Raw genomic sequence first — 24,579 nt, 5'->3', positions numbered from 1 at the left:
ACGGGGACGTGGAAGAATGGATGAGGGGAGACCCCATAACACAACACTGAGTCTAGTCCTTAGGGAATTTCTAACATGGCGGGAGCATAAAAAGGCAAACTTGGAGGATACTTCAAAATAGATGGCATTCCAAATTTGTCAAAAGAGCGAGAGTTGGAGGTCCATTTACAAAGATTCCTCTCCATCTAGATATGCTTAATGGTAGTACAGAAGGAGAGCTTTCCAACAATGTCACAAATGAAAGAACCAGCAAATGTCATATCAACCCACATCCATTGTCTACTAAGAGGGACCACTCTTCTTCTCGATGGCCAATAGCGACTAAAAACCAGATAGAGGTGGAGAATGAGCAGGAGAAAAATGATGGTCAACATCTTTAGTACCACTCCAGCAAAGATAGCAAGATGAGGGTACTTGAACGTGCTAGTAGATCAAGAAATACTGGGGAGGACGGCAATTGGAGACTGCACACCAATTAGTGAAACTGTGGCGGAGGATACGGCCTTTAAACCAGATGATGTTATGCCAAGGAACAAGGTGCATTTAGAGCGGAGGCAAAGCTAAATAAGCCAGAGGAAGAAGGGATCCAAGAAATACTATTATGTCTACCACGATGACCCGGGAATAGGGGAGGAAGGAGGGCAGACCAAATGTCTACGAGAGGGAGGGAACCAGGTACCATTGTGAAGGATGATATTGACTGTGGCAAACCGGTTGAGGCTAGAGGAGTAGGTACATCTGGGGTTGACAGCTAAAAAGAGAACTCCAAAAGGGTGCCAGGTGTCAAGGCATAGGGAGGTCATGGAGTCGTTGCCTATGGAGTAGTGGATAGCCTCAAGAGCCTCAGGTCTAGTGCTAAGAATGTTGTGCCAGACCCAAGAAGCATCAGTGGAGGGAGAGACGATCCAAAGAGAATCGGTCTTGAGGGGGGAGGAGTAGACCTACAAAACCCATATACTATTTTAATTTGAAGAGATCCTCCAGATAAGCTTGAGAATTCTCACGGTGTTAACATCTTTGATTCTTCTTAGTCGAGACCACTTTCAGATTTAGGAAGGCACACTGATCCCCAGCTGAAAGGGTGAAGGAACTTGGAGAACTCACTTCCTTTACAGAGGAAGGAACAAAGGAGGGACTCAATGGCCTTGATGGTGAAGGTATGGAGTACAAAGATGTTAGACTAGAAAAAATAAATAGATTAGATCACTGATCTAGCAACTTCAAGGCAACTGGCATAAGAGATAAGTTTACCTTTCCAAAGTTGCAACCTTTTCCTCATGAGGTCAAACATGGGGGTGAAATGGTGGGCAGAGAGCTTGGAAATAATGAGAGGCAACCCTAAGTACTTGAAAAGGAGATGACCGAGAGAGAACCCAACCAGCTCTAAGAGGCGGGCTTTAGATGTATCTGAGACTCCAGAGAGGAAGAGACAGGATTTAAAAAGGTTGATGTAGAGACCAGAAATATTTTCGAGAAATGGAGGGAGGTCATTATGGAGGTAATAGAGCCAGAATCAGCTTTGGAGAAGATCATGAGATCATCAGCAAAGGCAAGATGAGTAAGCAAAAGGGATTTGCATTTAGGGATATGGGAGATGAGATTTTGATAAGTGGATGATTGGATGGATCTGGAAAGAACCTCAACTGAAAGGGCAAAGAGAAAGGGGGAAAGGGAACAGCCTTGTCTCATGCCCATTAATTCTGAGTTCCTAACTAGTTTGACAGTCTTGTGCCTCACCTTTAGACCTATACAATATTGAAATTTAAAATTGACAGGAGTCTTGTACGGCCAGTATACAGTAGGAAGCAATGATGGCTTAATTGTAAGGCCAAAGTTGCAACGTGGAAACACTTTGGTGTACGGGGGCCCACCTGAGATCTTTAGTAGTATATGAGTCAACTTATATTTTTTGGAGTGTTCTTTCATCTCTATGCATTTTTCCCCCTTCCAACAATGTTTAATGGTCTTTTTCTTTTTTCATCCAAGATTTATGTTAGCCCACCAAAACATTTCAGCAGCACAAATATTCTCAATCATGTATAATTGTAACCTTCCTAGGATTTTTTTGGAGCATAAGTCAACACCTTGATAAAAGAGGTTTGAAAGTAAACTACGCAACCAGATAATGTGCGGACATGTGCGGAAATGGGTGCACGTGATGGGTTACGACATCACTTCCTATAAGACCTTTACAGGTTTGATTAATTAAAGCCCCTAATTTACATACCAGACTGGAATGACCAACTGAAGACAAGATTAACAAATGTACATCAGACATTGTCGAATCTGGACTTACTTAAAAAGGGATTTACGCCATGATCTGTCCATTTGAAATACATATGACAAATCAAGATCTTTCAGTGTTGTATTCTCATCAATTTCATGTTTGTTTGTACATCTTCCTTGAGATGAACCTTTCAAATCATAACGACGGTGAATTCGCAGTTCAGTGCAGAACATATTCCCCATAACAACAAATCGTACCTGCAAAAGAAAAATAAAATGAAGCCAAAGTCAATCACAATATACGAATTATATATATATATAGGATAAGTGATTGTTATTCAAACACCTTTCGTCCATGTTTCAGCGTTATTCGATGCAGCCCAAAGAATTTTGTTATGAGGGTATTGTCATGGGCTCCCACATGATTGTAATAGTTAGGAAGCATCTTCAGTAGTATCTACAGAACCAATACTTAAATTCTCAACAATCTTCCAAAATAAGGCTAATAATCAAAAGTTAGTTCAGCCTTGTTTCATCTTAAAATCTAAAAGTACAATAAACGAAAAATAAGAATTCCTATTTCCAACCAAAAGCATATTTCATAAGCTAAACCTGTCAACCATGGGAAAGAAATACTGAAATAGTAGTAATAAGAGACTCAGTTAGGCAGCACTGATATGCTAACAAGAATGATCTGATGAATTTAGATACCATGGTTCAGAAGGAATATACCATCATCTGTGCTACAATGACAAAAATTCAAAGCAAGACATTTTGAGGTATTTAGCTCCTCAACTAATAATATTACCTACTAAAGAATAATACTCTGATTAACTCAATTAATCCTTAACCCTACAGCATGGACCAGCTAAATGAATCTTGTTCCTCCACTCTATCTAAAGTCTCTTGCATCAACACAGTAGCACTTCCACCTTGTCCCTTTAATGAGGTTTACTTGCTCCGTATAACCCTCACTGGTGCAGTCATCGGTCTTCATTGTAAAAGATGAAACCAACCAGTCATCTTGCCATTTTGGTGCCACACCTTGGTTTCGAGATGCATTTATGTCTGATTATATACTCTCAAGTCTTGCCACTCATCCACTCAACTTTCCCACGTAAAAACTTGAAAAAAAAAAAAAAAAAAAATCCTTTTAATCATCTGACGAAGGACCATTAATAGGACAAGATACAGCACTTCACACCAGTAAATAATTCGATTAACCAATAAGCTAGTTGATATTAACATCACAAAATCTTGTTCAAACTTATCCAAGTAGCGAAGCATTCAATACATCCAAACCTTTAGTTCAGATCTTCTTTGAGTCTTAATAACAAATCTTTCATCTTGGGAAAGATAGAAAATGCTGCCACTTTTCCCTGGAGAAGAAAGCTCCCTCAGACCATCACCACCACAAATGGACATCATGTAATCTGCAGCATCTATCTTGAACATCTCTCTCAAGTTCCTGAAACGTATGAATCCATGTACATGTAGAAGGTTATCCATGAGTTACATTTAAGCATTTCAAACCATGTAACTGAAACTACCAATAAATGAGCTCCTTACAACTATATAGGTGATAAGATCATATGAGTCCTGAAATATAACAAGTCATAGGGCGAAGATATCAACGTGTAGACAGCAAACGAAACTAAAGTCATCTTGAGAATGCAAGCAAAGAAAAAATAAGTGAAGGCCTCTGGAAATATGGCATACAAATCAAAATACAATTCACTTTATTTCAACTTATAAAAATTCGCTTTCTAGTATTAGTAAGAATTCACAGATTTCTTGTGATCTATCTTCCTCATTTTCATATTTATCATTTCTAACATGAATTCTGATTCTACTCCTTTCCTTGGAAGAAAATCAGTCTCTTGCATAATTGTTAAGGCATAACCTAGGCATCCAGAATCCAGATGCCTTATTGGGTCCAAGGTGACAAACACACCTCGTTTGATGCAAGAAAAGCAACTGCCTTGGATGCCTAGGCATCGCCTTTTGGCTTTGTGACTGAACGCCTTATATTATATCAGTTTTTGACACTTCATGAGTTTATGTTGATTCATGTCCATCGCTTTCTTTTTTGAAGAATCTGCTTATGTTATATCCTAAGCTTTGTTTATTATGTGTTTGTTTTCTCATAGTGGATCATTACAAGCGTAACTCCATTGATATGTCTTCTCTGTCTTCTATGTTTCATATAGGCATAATTATATAAAATTATCATTGCTAAAATACATATACTACATGCCTAGGAGGACGCCCCTCCAACACCTTGGGTTGCCTTGTCACCTTGACAACTATGGAACACTCTTGAACTTTTGAACCTTGAATCGGTCTCCATTATCTAAGTGAACTTGGTACCATTGGGAAGCGAATCAGTAATGAAACCTAGTTAATGACCAAAAGCAATGAATAATAATTACATCAACCAAAAGAAGAATCTAAAGTATCGAACAGCACAAGAAATATGTTTTCCTCATTTCCCATTTTTTTTACCAGATTCCAACCTATTTCTGCGGATTTCAGAGAAATATTTCGGTTCCACCTGGGCTCTAAATCAAGCCCCCCAAATAACTACTAGATGTGCAAGATAGGCATGAATATATTGATTGACTTGAGGCGTATAAAGAAAGTATAAAATGTACTTCCTCTGTTTTGACACCCAGCACGTCCATCAAGTGTGCCAATGGATGGATTCTGGTTCAGCAGTTCAACTGTTTCGGCACGGCGAGATCAACAACTTGATATGTAAAATAATAACACAAGTCAACTGGTACCAGTGATTTATAAAGTTTTCTTTAAAGGATTAGATGCTCAAGTCTAATGGGTAGCATATTACTGTAAATAATTTAAATGTTCGAATATATATAATGAGTAATGCTTGAAGAACAATTGCATCGGCTAGATAGCTTACAGCAAAGCTTGATTGGACCCCATGGGATGGTTTTGTGCAATCAATATAGGTTAAATAGATTCTTAACTATAGAAAGAGGATATGAAAGAAGGGATAATCATGCCAATAGAAGCTCTACTGTTACTGTTTTAAGCTACTTCATCCCCTTTCATTATTTAGAACGCCGGAAGAAGTGCACAAGGAGCCTATGCAATTCAAGATATTTAAAGTTCCTTTGGGTTTGGACAAAACAGGGCAGAAGCAGTTGCTGCTCTCTCATATTCCATGTGGCCTAGTGTGATTGGGAGGTCAACTACCAAGCTGACACCAGTCTCATAAACATTTTCAATTTTATAATCTAACCAAGTTCCAGGTACCAGTAGAATTTCATTCCGACTGCCGGTCACTGGTGTAGCCATCTAGATAAACATCTGTTTGTCTAAATGAGTTTGAACAAAACAAAGGGCCACAAGGTTGACAAACCATTTCAGTGCAGTGACTTGGTATTTGGTTTACCAGCCAGTACAATCGGTAGAATCAGGCGAGATCTCATAAGCACAGTTATGTACTTCATTTGATTGTTATTTGAGCTTATAATCCATATGCTGATATTACACGCACATTTGTGAATTCTCCATCATCTTCACAATCCTAGCACATAGGTGCTTCTTGTTTCACCAAACCAAGGATCACCGATCATCAGCATTCTTTCAATTCATTTTGCAATGAATTTTTCTTGTTTTGTTTACTACCTTTTAGGATTATGATTACCGAATATTGTCACATATTTCCACTTACCAATAACATGCTTATTATCTTCTGTATTGACCAAAATGTTTGAAGCCTCTTGTGACTTGTTTATATTCTTGTTAAAAGTTCAACATCAGTGACAGCTTCTCGAATGATCCTTTCCAATATAGTCGGAATTTTTGAGTTGTGCATCATCAATCACCAGGATTACTCCTTTGTCAATATTTTTTTGAGGAAAGAATATACAAGGGGGAAAAGGAGGGGGGGAAGAAGGGGACCAAGGCCCACAAGGCACAGCCAACTAAGGACAAGGGGGGCCCATCAACAAAACAATGGTACATCAGTAGGGGGGAGATAATGGAAGAAGGTGTTAAGGAGATGCTCACACTCCTATAGTTGGTTTTAATGATAACAAACAACATATGAAGGTATTTCACAATTTTCCTTCAAGTATTGTTTTGTAGACTTCAAGTCAAATAGCCAAATCGGTAAATGGAATGAAGATTGAATCCATCAAATGAGAAGAATTAACAAGTTGGTACCAAGACTTGAAGAAGGTATCAGGAGGTGTCGGACCTCAAAGTATCAAAGCTTGAAGTGAATTGAAGTACATTGAAGACAACAAGCTTGCAAGGTCAACATGAAGACTCTTGAGGACCAACTACAAGAAGAATGAAAAACCTTAAGTGTAACTCAATGTAATAGTGCACACACTATACACAAGCACTACACTGCATCTCATAAGCATGCATTACATATTGCATCCTTTAGTTCACATCATGCTTAGAATGACCCTAAGTTCATGTTATTCTAGCAAGGAACCAAGACCCATAGCCATAAGGAACACATCGGAATTAAGAAGCCCATTCATTTTTTGTTGAAAAGCAGTACTTCCATGTTCAAGGTAATTTTGGGTATTTAGGGAGCTGGTATCAGGATATGGTCTCTTCACGAGATTTGTAGGTTTTCGAGTTACGGAACCAACAGACTTGGAATCAGCCCAATCGGAGTTCGTATGACCAAGTTATGGTCATTCGAAGTCAGCCCTGTCAAAATCAGACACTGCAGAAATGATTCTGGCAGAATCATCTGCAGGTCGACCGGCCGATGACTGATTTGCTTGAATCACCCTCCAATGGCTATATTTTCTATCAGGACATGGCCTCTTCACAAGATTCGTAGGTTTTCGAGTTACGGAACCAACGGACTTGGAATCAGCCCAAGCGGAGTTCGTATGACCAAGTTATGGTCATTCGAAGTCAGCCCTGACAAAATCAGACACTGCAGAAATGATTCTGGCAGAATTATCTGCAGGTCAACCGGCCAAAGTGGAGGTTGACCGGGAAAAGTAGAGGTCGACCGGATGATGACTGATTTGCTTGAATCACCCTCCAACGGCTATATTTTGTAACGGCTCTTTTTGGAGGTCGACCACTTTTGGTGGTCAACCGGGACACCCAAAAAATGACCGTTTGGGTGAGATTTTTTGCCTATTTTAGCACCCTAATGTCACCTATAATACCTCTAATGCTACTCATTAATAAACAATTAATCCTAACCTTGAAGGAGCATTATTTGAGCATTAGAAGTGAGATTGGTCTATACCATCTCTTGAGTTCAAGTTCTTTATTTTCCATTCAAGAGGAACTCAAGGTTATCTACAAGTCTTGATCTACATCTTGGCATTTGCTTTGCAAGCATTAAGAAGACTTCAAAGGTGCATTCTTTTATATCATTGCATTTCATTCACGCACCACACAAGAGGTAACTCTAAACCTTCTATTCCACTTTAAATTTGTTTTTGTCCAAGTGTTGGGTTAACTCTAGAATTGGACACCTTATTTACACATTGTTCTAAACTGTACTTAGACAAGGGTGTAGGACCCTCTCATCCTTAAGAGATAGTAAGGACTCTCTCATCCTTGAAAGAGATTGTAAGGACCCTCTCATCCTTGAAAGAAATTGTATAGGACCCTCTCATCCTTGAAAGAGATTGAAAATGACCCTCTCATCTTTGGAAGAGATTGTAAAGGACCCTCTCATCATGTAAAGAGATTGTACGGATCCTCTTATCCTTAAAAGAGTTTATAAAGGTTTTCCCCCTACCTACTGTATTGAAAGGGAAGAGCTAGTGGATCTTGTAGGGAGTGGACTAGACTCGGATTGAGTCAAACCACTATAAACCTTGGTGTTGTGTGATTGTGTTCGTTTTACTTATTCCGCATTTTTTAATTCACAATCACATTTGAGAATCATAAATCGAAAAGGTTTAAAATCCACTAACATAACCTATTCACCCCCCTCTAGGTTATTTTCAGAAGGAAGACCCTAGGATTCAACAATGAGCCAGTTCCTTGGGGTATCAGAAACCATACGTGTCTAGTGCAACCAAGTTTGAAGCTAACAGGAAAAATTCACGAAGATGGCCCACATCACCACGTAAGAAACAGGATTCAAGATGTGAAGACCTTCCAAGCGGGAGGAACTCCGTCTTTCTTCCCTGAGGCCGACCACCATGGTCCCTTCCCCCTTGCAGGGGGCCCCCCTCTCCATCCCTCCCACCTCTTTTGGCATCTTTCCTCCTTCTACCTCCCCCACCTTTATTCCTTCTGAACCTCCGTTGGCCAATGCATGGGGTTCCCAACCTATACACTTCGTCCCATTCCCTGCTGTTAGCCTTCCCCTGCATTTCATCCCCCCAACCTTGCTGACAAAATCCCTCATTGCTAAGTGTCCGGAAGGGGTGCTTGACTCTGAAGCTTCTAGGTGCTCCTCATCCCTCGTCGGCCATTTTCTAGGGAAACACCCTCCTTTTCATCTTGTAAAATATTCCCTATTAAAGCAATGGAAGCCTGCTGGTACTGTGGGATCTTTCTGCCGGACCAAGGGTACTTCATGTTCAAATTCTCTGATGATGGGGACAAAGCTTGTTTCCTAGATGGAGGTCCTTGGCGTGTGGGACAATCCCCCACTTTCCTCCATTCTTGGCATCGCCGGTTGCTGCTCAACCGTGTTGATTATTCCACCATCCCCCTTTAGGTCTCTCTTCCGGGTCTCCCTCTCCACTTCTAGTGTTCGGAGGGCCTGAGCACAGTGGGCTCTGTTCTAGCCTTCTAGGACAGCCTCTTTGCTCTGACGTTAGGACCTGCCGAAGGACAGATTTGCGTTTGCTCGTATCTGCGTGGAAATACCACCTCTGCAACTCTCCCTTCACCGATCTCAGTCCAAGATGGGGAAGATTTTTTGCTTCTAGCAGGCCGTTAGCTACAATTGGCGGGCCCCCCAATGCCTTTACTGCAAGGTTTTTGGGCATGACACTAATAAATGCCGTCCGAGGTCTTCTTCGAGCAAACCTGAGATTGTGAGGCCTCCTGCAAACGACATTTCCCTGAGGCATGACCACTCTGGCGACCTTTTCTCCCACCTCTAGATCGAGGTTGATGTTGCACCAGACGGCGAAAAACCCCCTGCCCTGCCTCTGACGTTTCTCTGGTTCAGGTGGCCCCTGTGGTGATTCCGGCCATTGGTCAGAATTGTTTCTCGATTCCGCAGTCTGACCTGGATGTTTCTGACCCTTTGGCTTGACCTGTCACTGTCGATGCTCCCTCTCTTATGCACTCTGAAGTTCTTGCTACCGTCGAAACTCCTCGGACTCAAATAACGACGACTCCTCAGATGAAGATCTTCCTTCCTCGGCCTTCTCCTCTAATTCTGGCTCTGGCAACGACTCTGTTTCCTCTGCGGGGGTTGGAGATTCGAAGCCTGAATCCTCTAAGGAAGACTCCTCTTCTGTCAAACCTATTGGAGCCAAGCCTTGGCGAAAGACCCTTCTTATTTGGTTGATATTTCCGTCAACCCCACCAGTGATAATGTTAACTTGGAAGTGGGGCCCAGCAACTTTAGCTCTATTGCTGATGGTTTGGAGACTTGTGCGGACTTGTCTAGCCCAACCAAATTAAAATTGTCAGATGGCCCATCCAGCTGCAACCCATCTGCTTCTTATCCTTTGGCCAGGTTGGCCCACTCATCAGGCCCATCCCCATCTGATCACCCCATTTAGCCCATTCCAACCAGCTTCCGCCCATCCATAAGCCCACATCCACACCTAATGCCACTCTTGGACCCTTCGTGCCAGCTTCCTCTGGCCCGACCCAGGTTCCAGGGAGTGATCCTTTGTCTTTACCCACCAATCCAGTTTTTCTGCCAATGGAACTGCACCCTTCAAAACTCTCACCTTTTGTCATCCAAGCAATCCCTAGTCATTGCTGGTTCCAAGCCCCTTTATCCTACCTAAGACGCCAATCCTCCCGGCCGAAATCAGTTCGAGCTTACTCCTTCTCCCGGGAGCTCGAGAAGCCTTCCTCCCCGTCTGCCTGATGTCTCAAGGCCTTGTGTGGAACCTCAAAGGCCTCAACTCCCATCATAAACAAGCGGCTTCCCGCTTGCTTCTTAAAGTTTTGTGCCCTGTTTTCTGCTGCCTCTTGGAAACTCATATTAAGGAGCAAGCTTTCTCTAGAGTAGCTTCCTCCATTGCCCCTGGATGGTCTTTTCTCACCAACCACTCTTGTCACCCAAATGGTAGGATTTGTTTCATCTAGGATACCTCCAAGCTCTCTGTCTTCCTCATTTCTTCAACCTCTCAGAACTTCCACCTTTCCATCTTGGACAATGTTGGTAGCTTCTCCTTCCTGTTCTCTGCCATTTATGCCTCCAACCGAATGGAAGAGAGGAGCATTCTTTGGAATGACTTGCGCAGTATTGCCTCCCAGGTTGGGCCTAGACCTTGGGGTATATGTGGGGACTTTAATGTGGTTCAATACACTCATGAAAAGCACAAAGGGGGTCACTTGAACTTGGGAAATATGGATGCTTTTAATGAATGCATTGACGACCTGGTTGTTGATGATCTTCGCTGGTCTGGAATCAATTTCACTTGGAATAATAAAAGATCTGGTTTTGATCGGATTGCTTGTAAATTGAACCGAATGATGGTCAATGAAGCATGGTTCTCTTCCTTCCCTTCTTCCTATGCTACCTTCGAGCCTCCTGCCATTTCAGACCACAGCCACATTTTCCTTTTCATCCATCCCTTCACCTCCTTTGGCCCTAAACCATTCAAATTCTTTGATATGTGGACCTCCCATCCAGACTTCACCTCCATTGTTCAAAACGCCTGGCTTAAGCATGTTCAAGCTCACTCAACCCCTCCTCATTGCTTTACCAGGAAGCTTAAAAATGTCAAAGAAACTCTTAAGCAGTGGAACACTAACACTTTTGGAAACATCTCTTCTCTTGTTGCTGACTGCAAGAATAGACTCACCTCCATTCAGGTTCAGATACAGGCTGACCACTTAAACATCACCCTTGCGGAGGAGAAAAAAACTGAATCTGCCAGGCTTGCCTCCTTGTTGGCTAGTGAAGAGAGCTTCCTAAGGCAAAAGTCCAGGATTAATTGGTTGGAATTAGGGGATTCTAATTCATCCTACTTCTATCGCTCCCTAAAGCCCAGAAATAACTTCAATCCCATCCTCAAGCTTACCAACTCAGATGGCATCCTTGTCTCCAAGGTGGATGAGACAAAAGAGATGGTTGTTAATCATTTCATGAAGTTGTTCAATCCAACCCGTACTCCGACTGTCTCCTATTCTGCTGGCCTCACCAACAAGATCATTCCAGACAATATGGCTCATTTGCTTTGGGCTATTTCCTCTGATGAGGAAATCTCAAGTTATTCTTTCCCACAAAGTTTGCAAAGCACCGTGTCTTGGTGGGTTTAGTATGGGATTCTTCATCTCTGCTTGGGACATTATTAAAGGGGATTTGATTAAAGCTGTCAAGAGTTTTTTCTTCAACCCGAGCCAGATCAAGAGCATCAGTCATACTTTCCTTTGCCTCATTCCCAAAAAAGGAGGAGCATGAATGATTTCAGGCCGATATCCCTTTGCAATCTTTTGTACAAGTCCATTGCAAAGATCCTTGCCACTCGTATCAAGAAGGTGGTTGGCTCCCTGGTTAGTGAGAATCAATCAGCTTTCATCCCTGGAAAAAGTATTGCTGATAACATTCTTCTCTACCACGAGATTGTTAGGGGTTTCGACAAAAAGGGCCATTCCCTGGATACTCTCATGAAGATAGATATCCACAAGGCTTTTGATTCTTTGAGATGGGACTTCATTTTTTTTATCCTCAATCAGATGGGCTTTCCAAGTTCATTCATCAATTGGATCTCTCATTGCATTGCTCATCCCCGGTTTTCAGTCTTGGTCAATGGTAGCCCAGTGGGATATTTCTCCTCCTCTGTGAAAATTCGGCAGGGTTGCCCCTTATCTCCATATATATTTTGCCTTGCCATAGAAGTCCTCCCTAGAAGCTTGCAATCTGTAACCGATTTGGGCCTCATCACTCCCATCCCCAAGTGCAATGCCATCAAGTTAACCCACCTTGCTTTTGCTGATGATCTGATGATTTTCTCCAAAGCAAATGACTCCTCCTTAGATGATATTATGCATCGCCTAGATCTCTTTGTTAGGATGTCTGTCTTCAAATTAACCCAAGGAAAACTCTTATCTTCTTGGCTGGGATTTTAGATGAAGCAAAGGCACATATTCTACAAAAGACTGGCTTTGTGATGGGGTCTCTTCCAATCAAGTATTTAGAGTTGCCTCTCATTCCTGGGAGGCTTGCAACTCATCATTGTGCTATTGTGCTCGATCATATCAGGAAGCGGCTTCAGCTTTGGAAAGGGAAACTCCTATCATTTGCAGGACGTTTAGTGCTTGTTAGAGTTGTGCTTCAAGCTTCCTACATATACTGATCTGGTATCTATAGGTTTCCCAAATCCATAATCTCAAAGCTGGAATCCGTCTTTGTTGCCTTCCTCTGGAAAGGTTGTGACTCATCTAGATTCCTTCGCCCTCTCAGTTGGGCTACAGTGTGTCTTCCAAAAAAAGAAGGGGGTCTAGGCCTCAGGCGTATCAAGGATGTCAACTGTGCAGGAATATTAAAGTTTATCCAGAAAGTGGCCTCTAAGAAGAAGAGCATATGGGTTGACTAGGTCTACTTCTTTGATAAAGAAGGGCTCCTTTTGGTCTATGCACATCCCTTCTGACTCCTCCTAGGTGTGGCATAAGATCCTCTCCCTCAGAACCATTGCTATTAGATCTATTTCCACTCGGATTGGGGATGGCCCCTCCATCTCTCTTTGGTTTGATCCCTGGCATCCTATGGGAATTCTCTCATCTGTCCTCAGTGCTTGTAGTATCTACAGTTCAGGGATTCCAAGGCATACTATGGTTGCTGACATCCTATCCACAGGATCATGGACCCCCCGATCACTCTCTCTGGCCAGTTGACTGATATTTGGAACAACTTGCCACCTCCCCCAGTAGCGGGTCAACCAAGGAATGATACCACTATTTGGACCCACTGGTCTTCGAGGCTCTTCAACGCTAGTTTGCTTAAGACCTAGTCAGATCTCATGGGCCTCCATTCCCTTGGCATAGGCTCATATGGTTCAAGCATCACATTCCCAGACAAAGCTTCACGGCTTGAAGAGTCTTCACGAAATGGCTCCCCACACAAGTGTTCCTCATACAGAGAAGGATTCTCGTTCCCCAACATTGCTATCTTTGTGGATCCGATCCGGATGACATTGAGCATCTCTTCTTTGATTTCCCTGTCTCCTCTTCCATCTGGAAGCTTGTCCTATCCAAATGTTGGCTGTCGAGAAAAAGAATCCTTCCTTTCTATAGAGAGTGGATATGGATGGATATGACTTTCCATAGGAAGACTATTTGTGACTTGGTGGCCAAGCTAGCATTTTGTGCCTCTATCAATCGAATTTGGATAGAAAAAAATCATAGGAAATGGACCTCCAACTCCCAATCTCTAGATAAGATTTAGAGATCCACAATCTTTTATGTAAAAGCTAGGATGTCTAAAGTTGCCATCTCTTGTCCCCCTTCCCCTAGAAATAGCCACATTGTAACTTCCTGGGAGCTTTCCATTTCTGTTTTAGGTCCCCAGACTCTTCTTGAGTACAGGAACTTGTATTTCTTCCCCTCCCCTAATATTTTCTCTTCTCCTTGATAATAAATTATGTATTCACCCAAAAAACTTTTGGAGCTAACATCAAAGTATAAGGCATTCCGAATCTTATCGAACAAGCAGGAATTGGAAGTCCATCTAAGAAGATTGCGCTCTATCCGAGAGTATAGTTGTTGGTAGCACAAAAGGCGAGCTTGCCCGAACTATCGCAAATGGAGGATCCATGATGTAGATAAGTCACTTAATGGGCTTATTTTATTGCAAATAAGCCTTAGGTTGGGCAAATGGAGGATCCATGATGTAGATAAGTCACTTAATGGGCTTATTTTATTGCAAATAAACCTTAGATTGGGTTATGTATGTGTTGGGCCTTTGATCCCATAGGTTTTCTTTGTAATAGGCCACTTTAATGGACATAAAATATGGGTAGAAAGTAGGAAAACGGGAGTTAATTCATTGGTTTAGTTGGAGTCCTGTTTTAAATCTATTTCCTTTCTTATTTCAGTTTTCTAGTTAGTTTAGGTTTCCCAATTAGTTAAGGATTGGTTTAGGCCTTTCCTTTTTAGTGTTTGAGTCAGTTTTGAGTCTTCTATACAAGTTTGTAAGGGGCTACAACATTTTGTGCCTCTGTCAATCAAATTTGGATAGAAAGAAATCATAGGAAATGGACCTCCAACTCCCAATCTCTAGATAAGATTTAGAGATCCATAATCTTTTATGTAAAAGCTAGGATGTCTAAAGTTGCTATCTCTTGTCCCCCTTCCCCTAGAAATAGCCACATTGTAGCTTCCTGGGAGCTTTCCAGTTCTATTTTAGGTCCCCAGACTCTTTTTTAGTACAGGAACTTGTATTTCTCCCCCTCCCCTAATATTTTCTCTTCTCCTTGGTATTAAATTATTTATTCACCCAAAAAAAGTTTGAAGCTAACATCAAAGTATAAGGCATTCCAAATCTTATCGAACAAGCCGGAATTGGAAGTCCATCTACGAAGATTACGCTCTATCCGGGTATAGTTGTTGGTAGCACAAAAGGCGAGCTTTCCTGAACTATCACAAATGGAGGATCTATGATGTAGATAAGTCACTTAATAAAATAAGCCCTAGGTTAGGTTATATATGTGTTGGGCCTTTGATCCCATGGGTTTTCTTTGTAATAGGCCACTTTAATGGGCTTAAATTATGGGTAGAAAGTAGGAAAACGGGATTTAATTCATTGGTTTAGTTAGAGTCCTGTTTTGAGTCTATTTCCTTTCTTATTTCAGTTTTCTAGTTAGTTTAGGTTTCCCAATTAGTTAAGAATTGGGTTAAGCCTTTCCTTCTTAGTGCTTGAGTCTTCTATGTAAGTTTGTAAGGGGCTACAACATTGAACACGAATTTATTAATGAAAAAAAAAAAAAAAAGATGGTTATGTTGTGTTGTGGGATGCAGTTGGGTGAGATGCCTAAACCTAAAGGTGAGATGCTCATTCACTAGTTCTTCTTCTCCCTTCTCAACCCTCCATCGAATTCTCTTTCTTTTCTTATTTTCCTTTTATTTGTTGTTGTGAGAGTGTTTGAGAGCTAGTATCAAGCCTATTGAAGGACATCTTCTCTATTCAGCCAGAATTTCAGATTCTACCTGGGATTAGGATCACTTATGATCCTAGTTCTACATTATTTGATATTAGAGCCTAACCAGACCAAAGATGGAGCCACGTGAATTTCGTAAGAAACTTTCCTCCTACATCTTCCTTGAATGGGTAAAAGAATTATACGTCTACTTTGATTCCTACAACCTGATAGAGGCACAACGACTTCAATATGCTTGCTCCCAAATGAGTGATTGTGTTCGAATACAATGGAGAGTTCGTGAAAGGCAACTACAAGCTTAAGGGCGTGAGCCTAAAACTTGGGACGAGATGGAGTATGAGTTGGCAGGCATGTACCTATATAAAAGTGAACGAAGTATGTACTTCCCTCCACCAGAGTTCCCTCCAATTACAACCCAAAAGCCATGCGTAGGTGACAAGAGCATAAAGGACTTGTTTGACCACATGGTCATTATGTTGCAACAAATTGCAAAGGAACAACAAGAGAAAACACCTCCAACCAATGAACTAGAGTCAAAAGTTAAGGTTAGTATTGAAGAAATTCCAGCAATTCTTATTGTCAAGGAAGAGCTAGTCATTGATGTTCCCATCAATGAAACTCATGTGGAAGAATTCAAAAGCAACAAGGTTGCCACAATAGACAATGAGGTTGAGACAGAGAAACTTGACACTACAACAACCGTGATGACTATGAACAGTCAAGAGAACGATCCTAAGGAGCTTGAGATTGAAATTGTAGAGGTCAAGAACACAGTGGTTGAAGACGTTTATGTGGATGATCCCATGGATACATTTGATGTTGTTGAAGCTGAGCATATAGAGTTTGTCATTCCATTAAAGTATCTTGACGATCGAGCTCCTCACATTCTAGACTACATCATTATTATCAAAGAGCTACCTGAATTTTTCTACGACTTGATGAGGGATGTGCACCATGATATAATCACCCTAACAATACAAAATTCGAGGACTAATTTTTTCTAAGAGAAGGCGAATTGATGTAGATAAGTCACTTAATGGGCTTATTTTATTGCAAATAAGCCTTAGGTTGGGTTATGTATGCGTTTTTTATCCCATGGGTTTTCTTTGTAATGGGCCTAAAATATGGGTAGAAAGTAGGAAAATGGAATTTAATTCATTAGTTTAGTTAGAATCCTATTTTGAGTCTATTTCCTTTGTTATTTCAGTTTTCTAGTCAGTTTAGGTTTCCCAATTAATTAAGGATTGGGTTAGGCCTTTCCTTTTTAGTGTTTGAATCAGTTTTGAGTCTTTTATATAAGTTTGTAAGGGGCTACAACATTAAAGACGAATTTATTAATGAAAAAAAAAAAGATGGCTTATGTTGTTGTGCTATGGGATGCAATTGGGTGAGATGCCTAAACTTAAGGGTGAGATGCCCATTCACTAGTTCTTTCCCTTTCTCAACCCTCCATCGAATTATCTTTTTTTTCTTATTTTCCTTTTATTTGTTGCTGTGAGAGAGTGTTTGAGAGCTAGAATCAAGCCTATTAGAGACATCTTCTCTATTCAGCCAGAATTTCAGATCATGTCTGGGATTAGGATCACTTGTGATTCTAGTTCTACATTATTCCACCAAAATTCATGTCTACCTAGATCCATTCTTAACTCAACAGAAGGATACTTCTTCGGGATGGCCAACAGTTGCTAAAGACCCTCTTCCAAACAGTGGAAGAGAAAGGATAGGAGAAAAATAGATGATCAACATCTTCAGTGCCACTCCAACATAGGCAGTAAGAGTAGGCAACCTGAATATGTCGAGAGATGAGGAATGACTGAGTGGGGAGGCAGTTAGAAAGGGATCACCAAGCCGTGGAGTTGTGGCCTTTGAACCAGATGATGTTCCAACAAGGGATAAGGGGGACGTTGATGCAAATGAGGTCCCAACAGAGGTTGAAGAAAAGAGACCCAAGGTGGAAAGGGCCCAAATGACCTTATCTCCCCTTCACCGATGCCCAGGGAGAATGGGAGGGAGGGAAACCAGAGGTCAGCTAGAGGGGGAAAGAGGGGGAGACCAGTTGCCTTGAGAAATGATAGAGGCAACTGTGGCAAATATGGGATGGCCGGATAAGTAAACAGTCCTAGGAGTGATTAAGGAGAGAAGAATACCAAAGGGGTGCCAGGGGCCCAATCAAAGAGAAGTCGTGGAACCATTTCCAATGGAGCAGGAAATGGCTCCCAGGGCTCTTGATCTTGCAGGAAGCACTTTACGCCAAATCCAAGATGAGTTAAAAGAGGGAGAAATAGTCCAGATTGAATAATTCTTGAGGAGGAAGGAGTAAACCCAAGAGACCCAAATACCATTATGCTTGGAGGATATCTTCCAGATGAGCTTAAGGATGCCCGCAGAGTTAACCTCATTAATTCTTCTGAGGCTAAGACCTCCTTCAACTTTGGGGAGGCAAACTTTTTCCTAGCTCAGAGGGTGGAGAAACTTGAGGAATTAGTGCCCTTCTAGAGGAAAAAGCAACGGAGGCTCTACATAGATTTGACGATAAAGGCCGGAAGCACAAAGATACCCGTCCAATAGAGGTACATGGACTGGAGAACAGATCTGAGAAGGATAAGGCGACCAACATAAGAGAGAAGTTTGCCTTTCCGAAGCTAAAGTTGTTTCCTCAATATGTCAAGCATAGGAGAGCAGTGGTGGGCAGAGAGTCTGGAAGAGATGAAGGGAGGCCCAAATATTTGATTGGAGAGAGCCAAGGGAGAAGCCCGTGATTTGTAGAAGAGCTAGGCATGAAGATAAAGACTCCAGAGAGAAAAATATTGGATTTAAGGAGGTTAATGTGATGACCAAAGAGGGACTCGAAAAGACAAAGCGAGGACATGATGGAAGAGGGGTCCGCCTTAGAGAAAATCATAAGGTCATCCGCAAAGGCTAGGTGAATCAGCAGGAGGGATTTGCATTTGGGAATCGGAGAAACTACAAGAAGGTCAATGGAAGATTGGATAGTGGGAGAGAAATTCGAGGGCAATGGAGAAGACAATTGGATGACCTCTCCAATATTATTAAACTGATTAGAAGAATATTCAAAAACCTTCTCTCTCTCTCTCTCTCTCTCCCTTCTCTAAAAGTACCCTTTTTCGGCCGCCGCTAGGAGCAGCCTGGCCGAGGCTGGGCTGCTCCCCAGCCTCTCTCACTCTTCCTTCTCCTTCTCTCATCGTCTCCATCTCTTCCTCCTTTCTCTTCTTCCTACTCCACAATCTTTCTTTCCTTTCCCTCTCCCTATCACCCCTTTCCCTTCTTCCTCTTCCGTCTCACACAATGGGAGCTCGCGATCCACCCTTTGCCGACTCCCTTGCACTTCTTTCTACCATCAAGCCTCTGATCTGGTGAGACATCGAGCCGCAACTCAGTTTCTGGAGTGGCGTTGTGCAGCCAGAAAAGTCACCAATCAGATCTGGATCTTGTGTCGCTGAGTTCTCAAGACCCTCCCAGATCTTTGTTGGCTCTGTTGGTGCTCTCTGGGGCTGCAGCCTCTCATCCTTGAGCTGCTACACAGTTCGGGTGAAACTTCCCGCTGACTAAGCCGTAGCCCATATCTGGATCATTGTCGGATTCGTCAGGTTTCTCCATCTCCTCCCAGATCAAATCGTTTGCACCGCCAGTGCCCTCTTGGCAGCCACTTGAATGGCCAGCAGCCCACAAGGCTTTCAACTATGCTCGGCCGACAGTCGCCTCGCCATTGCCCTCCGCAAGGCCGGGACCCCTCCGCTGCAACTGTCACTTTCGCTTGGCCAGCTTCTCTAGCTTGGCCGCACCCCACCGCCGTGGCTGCTTTCTTGCTGGTGGTGCTCCGATTCTCCTTGGCAACTTGGAAGGAAGTGTCGAGATAAGTTGGGTTGGGTTTGCTGGAACCTTACCTGGAATTGTCTTGGTTGCCCCTCTTTGCTTTGGGCTTCTTGGTACTTGTCTCTTAACCCATGTGGGCCTTCTGTGACATGTTTTTGAGTCTTCAAGCCGATGTGGGCCTTGGATGTAGTCCTTTATGGGCTTTTGTTACCCTAATTGGGTTTTTAATTTCACCTTTGGGACTATATTCTCCCTCCCCCTTCTTTTAATGCATTTATATTCACCCAAAAAAAATAAAAAACTGATTCATTCGACATAGATGTAAAGTCAACTCAACTAAGCCTTATTCCAACTACTTGGTAGATTGCAAAATGAAAGTCAACTTTAATAAGCCTTATTCCAACTAATAGGGGCATTGAAAAATGAATCTTGTTCCCCATTCCACTAGATCCCCATTTTTAGTAATAACAATGTATTTCAGTTCATGTATCCTCCCAATGGCAACCAATTTGACTTCAGTATATTAGGATTCCCTATTTATCTAACTGCTGTTCTATGTTTGTCAACAATAATACCATCTAGGCAGATAGTTATGATCGTCATCTTTCTACCACAAGTTTTCTCTTCATCCTTTGCTCCACATATTATTTTATACATTAGAGATATTTTCCACTATAGAAATCCTCTTCTGTGTGCTTTGCTAAATTTTCAGACGATGTTAACAACTAGGGAGATGGTTATGGCATGGAACTAAATATCCGTTGAAACTAACCGAAATCTCCAAGTTGCCTCGGTTTCGAACCTGGTTTTCAACCCAAGGAGGCCCAGGGTCAAAACATAGTTTTGAAACCTCAAAATGAGATCCGACATGCCTCGGTTTCAGGCCTGACTGAAATCGAGCTCGATCCTTGGGTTATGGTGCTTACCTTTTTCTCAAGCCAAAGTTGAAGACCGTTCAGTTGTCTTCACTACTAGATCAATTGAGAGAGAACTTTTTGTGAAGGGAATTGGAGATGCCTATATAACTCCAAAAATTGTTTTCAATTCCAGACTCAGGCTCACAGGATTAATCGTATCTTTGATGGGAGAAGATTGCACTATGAGATACTACTATTAGCTTCGTGTCAACCTATCAGAAACTTGCTGACATTTTAACCAAGGCTCTAACATCTGCTTGCTTCATCTAATGCCAAGAAAATTCAACATCTAATCATCAAAGCTAAGGTTTAGAGGGAATATAGAGCACAAAACAAGGAGAGTAGCATATCCTCTTAGATAAAATACTTTTTCACAACTGCACACTCAATGCTGAACTCAAAAAATATCAAGCACAAAATGAAGAAACAAGAACATTCTCTAAGCTTCTCATTTATGTGAGGTCTACATCACAGTCCATCTATTGATCGTGCATTAAAACTTTGATAAAAACCCCTTTTCTGATGGTAAGAATGAAAACAGTGTAAAGAGCTCAGAATAACCATGACAAACTATCTTCAGACTCACCCATGTGGAAGGGTTTGGGTTTCTGTTCATGCAACCCACGAAAAAAATGGTCCATTCTCTCTAAGCTTCCTTATCAGACCTATAAGATTAGGACAGTATGGAGAACCCAACCCCACCACTTGTCTAACTGATGGAGAGGATTCACACCTCCACCATCAATGAACTTCAAATATGCTCCTCAGATTCTTGGATCTTGAAGCAATTGTGGCCTTGGCTCACTTGAAATCTGCCATTCCCACATAGGAAAGAAAAATTAAACAATTTACCCATGCTTACAATAAAATCCCAGCACCCAAAATAATCTATTGCCACATTGCCCTAAAAAACCTTGATGAGCACCATCACAAAATCAAACCCATTTTTTACCTATTTTATTTTGTTTCCAATAAGGAAAATTATGTTTAATAAGAAATACTAAAGACTACTAGACAAAAGAATACAGAAGAGAAGAAATAGAAGTTGCATAGATGTGTATATTCTATTGAACAACCTGGCCCTTCAAATATTCTCTTATTCTGAAGAATGGCTGTTTCAATTTGCCAGACTCAAAAGTATACAGAACCAGACGCTCAGGGATGAGACTAAATTCAGCATTCCCTCATTATATGAGAAATTCTTCACTTCCAGTTACCTTGAAGCTAGATCGATTGGCTTCACATTGTAGCCAGTACAAATAATATTCTACCCAAAGCTTTGAACTCAATGAACCCTTCAGAACACACATCATAGTAAGAATTTCTGGTAGAGGTCTCTACTATTTTAGTAAGATAAAACATATTGAGAACATAATCTCCACAAACCTCCAAAACTGTACTAAGTTTTCATCTAATGGAGTCTATGAATTTTCTGTAGCAAAATAATACCATAGGAATCTCATTAGTTGCATTTCTTGATCCAAATAATGACACCCAATATCATAATAGCAACTTGTGGTTCTACCCTTGCAATACCATGATCCCAAAAAATAGTCAATTGCTACTTTATTCTTCACTTTTCTTAGATTAGGAAATCCACGTTGCATTCTTGATTTGATATTCCAGTTCAAAAGTACTGCAGCGAAGCTGAATAGGCACAGGTCGGGCAAAGAGTAGCCCTCTGAAAAGAAATTTATGAAGCTTGTTACATTTATCAATAGAAAATTCATAAGCATAAAAGGAGTCCTATAAAATTAACAAATGAAGGGGCAAGGTTATCCAAGATGGCCCATCCTAAAATAAGCTTCTCATGATGGCCTGATGTGGCAGAACTGATGAGTGATAGGGCCCAAATTTTGTGGACGGTAGCCCCATGGTCCTCAGCCTCCATGTCAAGCTTCAGCCCAAATGAAGTTTGCCAAGTCGCAAATAAAGTTTTGAAAATTTAGGAAACATGTGAGGGTGAATGCACATACACAGATGGCTGAAAAATAAAAAGGATGCATGGGCATACATGTGTGGGAATTTGATTGAATTTGAGTCTGAAATTTTAAACATGGCTAATCCATAAGGTGTAGAACTAATCCAATGGTCAGTTGGCCAAAACCAACTACCGGTGCTCAAAAAGAGATTATGGCTCCTTTCTCCAGCCCTTCCTCTCAGGATTGAAAAGATTGAAATTTGAGGATTTCTACAAGACTATGGTCAAAGGAAACAGTCATTAATCATGAATATCACTTTGAAACAAAGATAAGGGTATTAGAAATGTATCACCTAAAGGATGATGGCATGTGGATCTTCTAAATGAATTCCAGAACCTACAGATCAGTAATCATATTTCACTGGTACAGGTACCTCTTGTAGGTATTTGGGCAGATGCAATATTAACATTCTCCTTGAATATGTCAATTGTCTGGATTTGGAGAGGGACTAGTGAGGAGAGAGTGAGAGAGATACAAAAGTCTCACTGCTCCGCCACCTGCACCCCCCGGGGTGGAGAGGATCTAGATCCCAATCTCTTAAGCGCATGCCTTCTTCCGTTTTATGTGGTAGTATTCCTCATTCATTTTCGTTTCCTTCTGAACCTTTATTTGTTCTATCTCCACTAGTCTTTGGGTGTGTTTGTTTTATTCGTGATCATCGTATTGGTTTATCGAAGTTAGATCCCAAAGCTCTCAAATGTTTTTTCTTGGTTATTCTGGTACCCAAAAAGGCTATAGGTGTTATTCTCCTGAATTGCAAAAATAGTGCCATGCCCATGTTTCTTTCTTTGAGTTCACATCTTATCTGGATGGGTCATTTGTTTTGTTTGAGTTGGATGATGATAATTCCATATATATGGTTCAGCACTCTGTCCTCCATCATCGTTGCCGCCTCCACTAGCCATTCGGAAAGTTTCACCTCATCGTCCTTGAGTAGATCCTGCACCCCTGGTCTCTACATCACTCAGTGTTTTATTGTCAGTCCAATGCAGGGAGAATATTTCTTATCGTATATGTAGACAAAATTCTGATCACCGGAGAAGACATTGTAGGCATCAAGTGTTTGAAGACGCACTTACAGCAAAAGTTTCAAACTAAGGATCTGGGAAGATTAAAATATTTTTGGGTGTAGAAGTAGCTCACTCAAAGAAAGGTATTTCACTTTCACAACGAAAATATGTTCTGCATTTGCTTACAGAGACGGGGATGCTAGGATCCAAACCTTTGGATACTCCTATGGATCCCAACATAAAGCTTACAGCTGATAGTGGTGATGCTGTAGGTGATCCTGAGAAGTATTGGAGATTGGTTGGAAAATTAAATTACTTGACTGTGACTCCAACCTGATATGTTCTTGGACTAGGGGCTGAATTTTTATCCTTCTGTAATTTTATTTTGAAACTATTTTTATTGGATTCAAATAGAGGGGCATTTGCTTATTTATGAATAATATCTTTTAAGTAAATGAAATAACAAATATAATAACATTTAATTGAATGATATTTGGCATAAATACGTACCAGACCAGAGCCTTGCTGCAAGGCGACAGCCAATGCACTACAGCAACAGTCACCCAAACCCCAGACAAACTGCCTAGATGCCTAGTTGACAACTATGGACCAGACCAGCCTAAATCAGTGTTTTGCAAAGGTGGCCAACTGGATATCAGACGTGGCCGGCAGCATCTCAAAACCGGTCAGCCAGCCAACTGGCAGAGATCTACACATTCCAGACACCTGCAAAGTGGGGCCGTAAGAAGTGGTCAATTGACCAAAGAACCATTGGTCGACCAGAAATGTCCAGCGTTTAGCCGGCAGAGCTCCAACAGTAAAAAAAACAGCTAGTTTTCTGCTGTCAGGATTTTTCCTATAATAAGGAGCACTTGCCTTTCCCTCAATAAGATCAATAGATACCAATAAGACCATACATAGAAATCTTGATTTTGCTGGGCTTATAGGTTGAGGAAATCAAGTTTGGTCTGCATAGTTAGACGATATATCATTTAAGTTGCAAAACTCAAGTTAACTCTAGCGAGAGCTAGATTTATTGAGAAAGAGCATCCACAATGAGAATGGTTTGATTTTTCTTGGAAAGGAATTGAGTTTGATTCGCCTGTAAGGGAATTAGGTTTGATCCAGCCAGAAAGGGACTGAGAGAGGTTCAATTTCCACCTTGAAGGGGAATCATGTGAGTTTTGAATCTCACCTGGGAAGACAATCTTGCTTAGTGGAAATCCAAGAGTGAAGAGCTCTTGGTGGTGGAAAAAGGAGTTGGGCCGGAACCACTAAATCTTTGTGTCTTCCCATATTTCTCCATCTCACATCTCTTAATTTATCATTCCTCTCAGTGGTAGAA

The 24,579-nt window shown here is 41.5% G+C and overlaps 1 protein-coding gene across 8 annotated transcripts in view; it reads right to left on the bottom strand.

The window, feature by feature from the left end:
- The window catches only part of LOC122070774 (phosphatidylinositol 4-phosphate 5-kinase 8-like), a 56,651-nt gene that overhangs the window by 13,394 nt on the left and 18,678 nt on the right, over window positions 1–24,579 (bottom strand). For 7 of the 8 annotated variants that reach the window (XM_042635026.1, XM_042634989.1, XM_042634981.1 and 4 more), the window contains 3 exons: window positions 3,529–3,694; window positions 2,573–2,683; window positions 2,297–2,484 (listed from right to left, as the gene is read on the bottom strand). In XM_042635026.1, the coding sequence (XP_042490960.1) occupies window positions 2,297–2,484; window positions 2,573–2,683; window positions 3,529–3,694 (465 nt within the window). The remainder of the gene's footprint in view (window positions 1–2,296; window positions 2,485–2,572; window positions 2,684–3,528; window positions 3,695–24,579) is intronic. The other variant, XM_042635031.1, reaches the window with a different exon arrangement.

This window comes from Macadamia integrifolia, chromosome 2 (genome assembly GCF_013358625.1).
Source record: "Macadamia integrifolia cultivar HAES 741 chromosome 2, SCU_Mint_v3, whole genome shotgun sequence".
NCBI lineage: Eukaryota > Viridiplantae > Streptophyta > Magnoliopsida > Proteales > Proteaceae > Macadamia > Macadamia integrifolia.
This window is presented reverse-complemented; position numbering and strand designations above follow the sequence as displayed.